Below are 8,502 nucleotides of genomic sequence, written 5' to 3'. Positions count from 1 at the left end.
AGGCCATAACATGATTTACAGCATTTTCATACTCCTTAAACCATTCAGTGACCCCTTCTGACCTATAGATGGTGGCTTTATTATCCTAGCAGTAACCACTCACATCAAGATAATAATGCTTCATCATAGGATAAAGGTCATCCCTCAGAAAATGTGTGACTATCCCGCCATGGTCTTTATTAGATAAACAACAAACAGCACAACATGAAGCACAGAAGAAACAAAGAACGTAGTCATTGTGTATGCAGCTGATGTGTTCGAGAAACTTTGAAGTACAACATCGAAGAGCGCTTCAGATCCAACAACACTCTTCAACAAACTCTAAACTAACTTTGTTGGAGCAATGTACATACAAAAATTCTATATGCAGTCCAATGTAGCAGGGAGTGCACAGACTTGTAGGAAGACCAAACCAAAGATCAAAAAGCACAAAAAGAGAGCACAATGCGCATTTCTAAAACACAGAAGACAGATTGTTTGAAAGTGAGAGAAACCATCTATGTTAAACTTGTACAGACATCTCTAAGCACAATAGGGGAGCTTAGACACCACTTATCAGGTACTTACAATGCAGTCCTGAGAGTACTTACAATGCAGTTTCACAACCATTCACAGCTTGAATAATATGAGATGAGTCATTAATAATCTATGAGTTATATGAGAATATCTAAAAATAAAACCCTACAGTAACTCAGATATGAGGAATCCTCCCAATAAATGATGAAATGTCTTTAAAAAAACAAGAAAAAAAGGAGTCCAGTTGCCTTTCTCTGAAGCACTTGGGATAATCCAGTTGACCAAGTATCTACACAAGCATGTGACCTACTCAGAAATATTACTTTCATGAATAATAATAGTCTGACATTGGACATTTTGATTGCTTTACATACTCCAAGTAATTTTTCTGGTGATAATGATGTACTTATGCACTTAATGAACATATATTGAGTGCTAATATATGGAATATTTGAATAGGAAACGCAGTATTTAAGGACAACAGACGATTTTGCTGAAGTGAATTACCATGCTATAGCTAATAAACCTGCAGTCACCCTCCTCCAGGACGGTCATTTCCCGGTGAGTCCTCCGGGCCGGTAGGTGGCGGAGCGGCGCTGCGAGCAATGAGCAGGCGGATGTTGACAGGCCCTCTGCTGTGTTCGAGCCGTGGCTTCTGCCGCTGTCACGTTTACTGCAGCGCCCACGTCTAGAACTTTCCTGTCACTCCAGAAACACACACCACTTCAACGGCAAATTCATGGCAACCGAAGGGCAAGTTAACCCAAACACATAAATTAGCTTTTGTTTTGTATTTTCAGACATTTGTTTCCCTCTCCACCGGTTAACAGTTGGTCTCTCCTCTCGCCTTAGCAGCTTCCCGGACAGCTTCATTGACGAAGACCCACAGAAAGCTCTGGAGGTAAACATTAGCGGTCGCTAGCTGTAGGCGATTTACGAGAGACCCGGAGGCTCTTTTTGTGCTCGTCATATATAACTTAAACGCATCGGATTAGATCCTTTATACAGAGAAGTGAGTCATGTCGGCGATGTAAATGTTCTTGATGTTAGCATTGGATTGTGAAACTGTCAACAAGCTAGCTAAGGTAGCTAACGCGTCCTGTTAGCAGCACTTTAACAAACAAGCAGGGCATCGTTATAGCTTTATTTAACAATAAAACCTATGTTAGCAGGAAGGTTGACAGTCGTTAAAAGCTGAAAACTGTATAGTCGCAAATACTAGATAATGTACGAATTAAACACTCGCTTTTTTGAAGGTATTTACTCTGTTAGCATGACAAGCACAGTTTGCAGTCTTTTAATACATTCCAACAGAAGTCAGTAACCATTGATGTCCATCAAATGTTTGAGTTTTTGATATAATTACCGCACTTTCAAGTTATTCCATAGTTATTCGTGTGAATAGTGGGCTCTGTTTGATGCCCTCAGTCATTTTCGCAACAGTTGCCATTGAAGTTCAGCCTAAACCTACAGTTACCATTAAAGCTGCTCAGAATCACCACTTCTGCCGCTTTGTCAAATGGATTTTGTAGATCAAAACAGAAACCTGCATGAAGTCATTCACACATTTATTTTTTTTGCGCTTGACTGCCTTAGCTCCCTCTGTTCAGGCATAAAGCAGAAGTCACGCTCTGCCTTCAGCGTGTTCATCAGCAGCTTGGCTTCTTCCTGGTTATAGCAGACAACTTTTTATCACCCCAGTTCTGGTGTTAATACATTTCCATCCCTCCATCCATTATCTATACACCGCTTAATCCTCGTTAGGGTTGCGTAGCTGGAGCCTATAGTACATTCCCAGTTTGGTTTACCATAGAATTTTAAGATTTCACTTCATCGGAGTTTGGCCCCATGCCACATGGCAGAAATATTTGCCTCATATGAGTGAGCTTGCAGCCTTAGATCCACATGCGAGACATTTATGACTGCTCAAAGGTTCAGGTTTAAATCTGAAGGTGATTCTGCATCAGGGTACCTATAGTTTGAAACAACCGTCCTAAAGAGATAAGGCTGTTGAATCAGTAACTTCCTCTAAATCACTGCTTAAAACCTGTTTTTTTAAATAGAATTTCTTTCATGTTATGTTGTCCTATTATTGCATACGCTTGTTATTACTTATGTTTTTTTTGCTTTTATTATTGTGTTTTTATTTATTAATATTGACATATTGCATCTGTTGTCTTCTTGTTTTATTCCTATCTTAACTGTTATGTTGCTTTCTGGGTAACCTGCTTTTGCTCTGTCTGTCAAAGCACTTTGTAAAGCCTTATTTTTAACAGTGCACAAATCAAGGTGTTATTATTCTTACTGATTAATTACTTGTATTTGAAAATGTCCACTGGTGATGGACAAAGTTGCATAAACACTGACATGCTCGCTTCAGTGTCAACATTTTCTTTTAGTTATTTTTCTACCACTAACACATCTTTCTGAATTAACACAGTGCTATTAGATGTCCATGTAAGAACCATGTTTTTCTTTTCAGGAGCTTAATGAGGCCTTGCAAGGAGACTCTGACAATGCTGAGTGGTTTTGTCAGCGTGCTTATGCCCACATACTGCTCAAAAACTACACTTGTAAGTACTACATTTGCTAACAAACATGTTTATTATTTTGATATATTCCACAGTGTATGAGTAAAATCTTATAGTTGGGTCTTTCCTAAATAGCTGATGAGCTTTTGAGGTAAATTGCTGCACAGAGAAATAATCTAATGACTTGAGTAATATTGTGTGTCCTTTGGTTCACAAAAGGAAATTTGCGTGAATATTCTTTTTCTGGTGATACAGTTTAGATTCATCAGAGTATGCTGTGTAATAAACATTGTTTGTGTGTTTTGTTTTTTTTTTGATCTCCATAGGTGCTGCTGATGATGCCAAGAAAGCACAACAGCTAAAACCCAGCCTTCCCCTTGCTTTCATGCGAACAGGGTGTGTACCGTGAAATGATACAGAAAATGAGGGAAAATTAACAATATGTTCTAGTGTAGAGGCTCACCACATGCTCCTGATTATTTATTGTTTGTTTGGTTTTTATAGATTATTTTTTATTGACTTTAAATGGAAAAAAATAGAACAAAAATACTAAACGTCCATAGCTGGACCAAATACGTGTGCTGCAAACACACTCACCCACACCCAGATAAAGAAAGCGAGTGGTTAATGAAAACAGGTCTTTTAATTTTAATCATAGGCACTAGTAGTTGTGTGCTGTAAATAACATACCAAATACCTTACAGAGCAGTTAACAATATAAGTAAAGAATTTTTCCTATTGTTCAAGTTTTTAGCTGCCTTTGAATATAAAATGGTTTGTTTACAAAACTGTCTTTTATTTTGAAATTCTTACTGATAAATTTTGACCACGAAATACAAAACTACAGAGTTCGCGATGAAAAATTAAACAGTTCTTTCTTTGTAGGCAGAAAATTCATGTGTAACGTTTTGCTTTAACACAGCAGATGATCCACTTTTGTGTGCCAGAGGAGGTCACTTTTATTTTTTGAAAATGATCTAATTATGTGTGGCATGTTTTTCTCTGCAGAATAGCAGAGTACCACCTGAACCACTATGAGTCAGCACATGCAGCCTTCACGCAGGGACACCAACTAGATGGTGAGTACAACCTATTTTGGCCTCAAGTAGCCATTGTCCTGCTCCTTAGCTGCTACTGTTCACAGCAGTATCCTGTCTGCTTCAGTCTCTTCATTGAATTTAGTGCTCAACCTGCATTGTTTAGGCTTGGGGATATTATGCAGTCATTCATTGTTTACACCAAACCTGTGAAAATCCACAATTATGGTTGTGCGGCAGGCATCTTAAGAGTTTATTCCAGGGCTTTTCAAACATCTGGTAAAAAGTTTGACTACTAAACTGCAGATAAGGCAGCAATAGCTACATTTATCATCAGTTAACTCACTGGTGGAACGTACCTAACTGTGAATACAAAGAACCTTTAGAAATGTGGTTGTTTAACTCTTTCTTTTAAATTATGTTCATATATCAGGAGATTTTGTTGTTTATTATTCTTTACATGGTAGTAGTAGTAGTGGGTGTGCATATTTTTGCATGCCACTACTATCTTTCATTGATTTATTTTACGATTTTTAAAAAATTCCATAAAATGTCTTAAACTGTAGTCTGTATTGATTGCCCCTGTAACCGCTGCCAACTGGAATACCAGCACATTTGCCAAACAAATGATAAATTGTGAATTTGATCAATACTTTAACATAGAGCTACAGCAGCCTTAGTTCTGTTCATCAAACTGAATGTCATCCTAACTACGCAAATGATGAACAATGACGAGGATGCTTCCTTTTTTATTACATTTTCTGTTTATAAATAATCTGAAGACATGTACTTTTCAATACTTTAAGCAGTATTTGTGCAAAAAGCTGCTGGCACGAGTGTCTGATCCAGCGTCGCAGTCATCAAGGCATCGACTGATTTTGTGATCATTTTTTTTTACATGTTTTTGTTCATATATATTTGAGATATTATTGTGTAATAGGACATTTTCTGAGCTGCTGTTGTGTTGCAAAAGGCCCCTTTATTGGAAACCTGGCAAGTTGCCCACTTGTCTTCAGGAGACAGTATAGTACAGATCTAAGAACAGTTTACCCCTCATCTTCTCCAGAGTCCTCTAGTGACAGGGCTGCTGTCTTTTTCTTGAATAAAAAGGGAAAACAGACCTAAAAGAGTTGTAAGCATTAGTATGCATATAGCATTTGTATACTGATGCCAGTTGTGCCTTCTCATTTTCTCAATTCTCATGTCCACGTAGTTCTGGCTCCACTCATTCACATACAGTGGTGTCGCTTCTTGCCTCATTTGTTCTGGTTAAACAGAGCATTTTTTTAATGGTGTTAGAAAGATGACAAGTGGAGAGCCTCTGTGATAGGTTTTAGTGCATGAAGAAAACAGCTGGAGTGCTGTTTGGGAAATATTTCAAAGCAGTAGCAGTTTTTCCATGTGGTATGAAATATCGATATTTTTTAGGATATTTTACTGAAGCTAGACAGAACCAGTAAACATTTTCACACATATTCATTATTTTTTGCAGCTTCTGACAAATCCTTTGACATCTGGATCAAGCGGTGTGAGGAGATGATTGCAGGTATGTAGCTCATTCAGATGTCTGTGATGAATAGTGCCGGTAAACAATGTTCACACCCTTCATACCAAGTTTAGACAAGAGGTTGCCAGAAGGCATGTGAGAGAATCTGAAGTCAGCTGGAAGGTGCTTTGGTTTGATAAGGGACTAAATTCAGCTTTTTGGCAATCAGAGTAGCTGCTATATTTGGATGAACACCAAACACTGCACATCATCACAAACCCCACCAATCCCCACTGTAAAGCATGGTGGTCGTGTCATCATGATGTGGGGATGTCTTCTTGGGAGCTGGCCCTGGAAGCCTTGCAAATGTAGAGTTTAAAATTAAATGCAGCAAAGTAAAGGTAAATCCTGGGGGACAACCTGCTGCAGTCTGCAAGAGAATTTAAACTTGTGAGAAGATTTGTTTTCCTCAAAGTCAGTGACCTGAAGCTTACAGCCAGAGCTACACAGAAATGGTTTAAATACAACAGTGTTGAATGTTCAGGAATAGCTGAGTCAGAGCCAAGAACTCAATCCAATTGAAATGTGTCTGGACTTGAAAAGGGCTGATTATCCAAGATACCTGTACAACCGGACAGAGCTTGAGCAGTTTTGCAAAGAGGAATGGACTAAAATTGCAGTGTCCAGATGTGCAAGACTGATTAAAACCTATCAACACAGGCCTGACGTGCATAAACTTAAAACAGACTCAAGCAATCACTTATTTTATATTTTATATTGTTAACTAAATGACTTTCTTTGTATCAATCTGTTTTCACTTTAACATGAAAGAGTCTTTCTTGTAAATTTGTGATGAAAATGTCACATTATGATAGGGGTGGGGGAAATTTCCAATTCTTCGATGCATCGCGATTCGGACTTGGATGAATCTGAATTGATTTACAAACGTCCAAATTTCAATTATTTAAATCTGTTAAAGTAATACAGAAGGTTCTAAATAATGCAGAACTAGGAAGTGCATCATCTCCGGGACACTTTGGGACGCTGACTCGTGCAAAGAATAAAACAAACCTGACTGACTGCCACCCTCCTCGCCGTGAGATCCGAACAGCTCATTCTAATTTAAAAGCAGACGTTTGGAAACACTTCGGCTTCTACAATGTCGACGGCGGAAGCAAACTGGACAAAAGCCACATTATATGTAATGTATGCACTGCTGCATACATTAGAGCCCAGATACACCATCCCATCACTCTACAAAATACATAAAGTAAAGATACATCAATTGATTTATAATTAAATCGTAGCCCTTGAATCATGATCATTATCAAATCATGAGGTGCCCAAAGATTCCCACCCCTACATTCCAGTTACTTTAAATGTGAAAAAGGATTCATGGGAAAACTTCCAAGCAGAGTTAACAGTTTTTATAGGCATTGTATGTATTTTTATTCAAGTCAAACCAGTATTACATTAAACTGTTTGATGTTGAAATTGGATTTGATGAAACCAGTAAGGATGAAAAAATGTTTAATAGTATTAAATATTTGTATTAATATCTTCACTAAATTGCATATGGCAGTTGTAGTTCAAACAAGGTACAGACTTACTTAAATTAAGTTCTGCAGTATATACTGTTTACTCCCAGCTATCAAACATGAAGCTAAATGACACAGTCAGGGAGCAGATCAGCCCATCTGATCAAACAAATGAGCATGCACAGACCTGTGAATCTACAGTATGTGTTCGCAGTGGTGGAGGCAAAGCAGCTTAGCCCAATAAAAGATGCATGCCATGTCTGGGTGGTGTGTTTCTGTTTGCTGGTGATGCCTGGGCCCTCTGGATCATCTCAAGTAAACAAGAGCATGAGTTTTGACAAACACGCTTCACACCCGCGTGCACACGTACTCCCAGGAGCAGTATGATTCATCAGAGTTAACGTTACTGATGTTTGAAAGCCCCCGATGTGACCCAACCCCTTCATAAGCCTGTTCGCAGACAGCACACACACACACACACACACACACACACACACACACACACACACACACATACAAGCAGTCAAATGCACACGTCGTCGTTTCTTCTGGTGACAGTGTGTTTACCACCCACCAACACACATGGCACCTGGTTATCCTATCACATGTGGCACCCCACATGTATCCGAACACACACACACACACACACACACACACACACACACACACACGAACACAAACACACAGCTTTTTTTTTTCCTTTTCCCCTAACAGCCCCCCTCCTCACCATTTCAAACGCGACCTCATTAAGACAACATTAACACGCCTCCTATCATCTCATCTCTCTCTGTGCTCTCTCTATGTAATGAAATCAGTGAATAATGTATGATAGCATGCTGGTAAACGGTGTTCAGGCTTGCTTGGGCTCACAGGGCTTTTAATGGGCGTGGATGGACCCGTAAACAAACTGGTGGCAAAGCTTTGAGATTTTTTGCGCGTCTGTCTGCATATCTGTCTGCTGTAACTGATCTGTAGAGCATAAAGTGTACATTTAGGTCTTTTTACAGCAGTTTCCTGTAATCAAATTTTAGAGACTTGAGTTCCATTTAGCCAGTCAAAGGATGTATTAAATGTTTCCACCTACAACACACCCATTTTTTTTTTGTCTTTTCTCTTCAGATCAGACAGAAAACAGCAGTGTCGACACGGTGAGTTTCTCCTTAAGGCCACCTGGGGGCATTGTTGCTCTCAGCATCAGTAAAACCTTATGTATGCTTTGGCTTCAAAAAAGGAAACCTTACTAAGCTGCTTTTGTTATGTTTTTTTTTCCTCTGCGCTTTTTGTTTCATCCATTTGTTTTCTCACTGCGTCTTCCTCTCTAATTGTCGTCCTGTTTCGGTGGCTGAATGACCCCGCAGACACCAGCAGTTCCACCTGTGAAGTAAGTGCATAAA

The 8,502-nt window shown here is 39.0% G+C and overlaps 1 protein-coding gene across 3 annotated transcripts in view; it reads left to right on the top strand.

The window, feature by feature from the left end:
- The first annotated feature begins 1,106 nt into the window (after positions 1-1,106).
- The window catches only part of sugt1 (SGT1 homolog, MIS12 kinetochore complex assembly cochaperone), a 47,914-nt gene continuing 40,518 nt past the window's right edge, over positions 1,107-8,502 (top strand). For 2 of the 3 annotated variants that reach the window (XM_055014278.1, XM_023298232.3), the window contains exons 1-8: positions 1,107-1,269; positions 1,369-1,417; positions 2,999-3,089; positions 3,374-3,443; positions 4,056-4,126; positions 5,577-5,630; positions 8,228-8,256; positions 8,467-8,489. In XM_055014278.1, coding sequence (XP_054870253.1) covers positions 1,256-1,269; positions 1,369-1,417; positions 2,999-3,089; positions 3,374-3,443; positions 4,056-4,126; positions 5,577-5,630; positions 8,228-8,256; positions 8,467-8,489 — 401 coding nt within the window. In that variant the 5' untranslated portion in view covers positions 1,107-1,255. The remainder of the gene's footprint in view (positions 1,270-1,368; positions 1,418-2,998; positions 3,090-3,373; positions 3,444-4,055; positions 4,127-5,576; positions 5,631-8,227; positions 8,257-8,466; positions 8,490-8,502) is intronic. The other variant, XM_055014279.1, reaches the window with a different exon arrangement.

Source organism: Amphiprion ocellaris, chromosome 10 (genome assembly GCF_022539595.1).
Source record: "Amphiprion ocellaris isolate individual 3 ecotype Okinawa chromosome 10, ASM2253959v1, whole genome shotgun sequence".
Taxonomy (NCBI): domain Eukaryota; kingdom Metazoa; phylum Chordata; class Actinopteri; family Pomacentridae; genus Amphiprion; species Amphiprion ocellaris.
The sequence above is the reverse complement of the archived record's forward strand: the minus strand, read 5'-3'. Positions and strand labels throughout refer to the sequence as shown.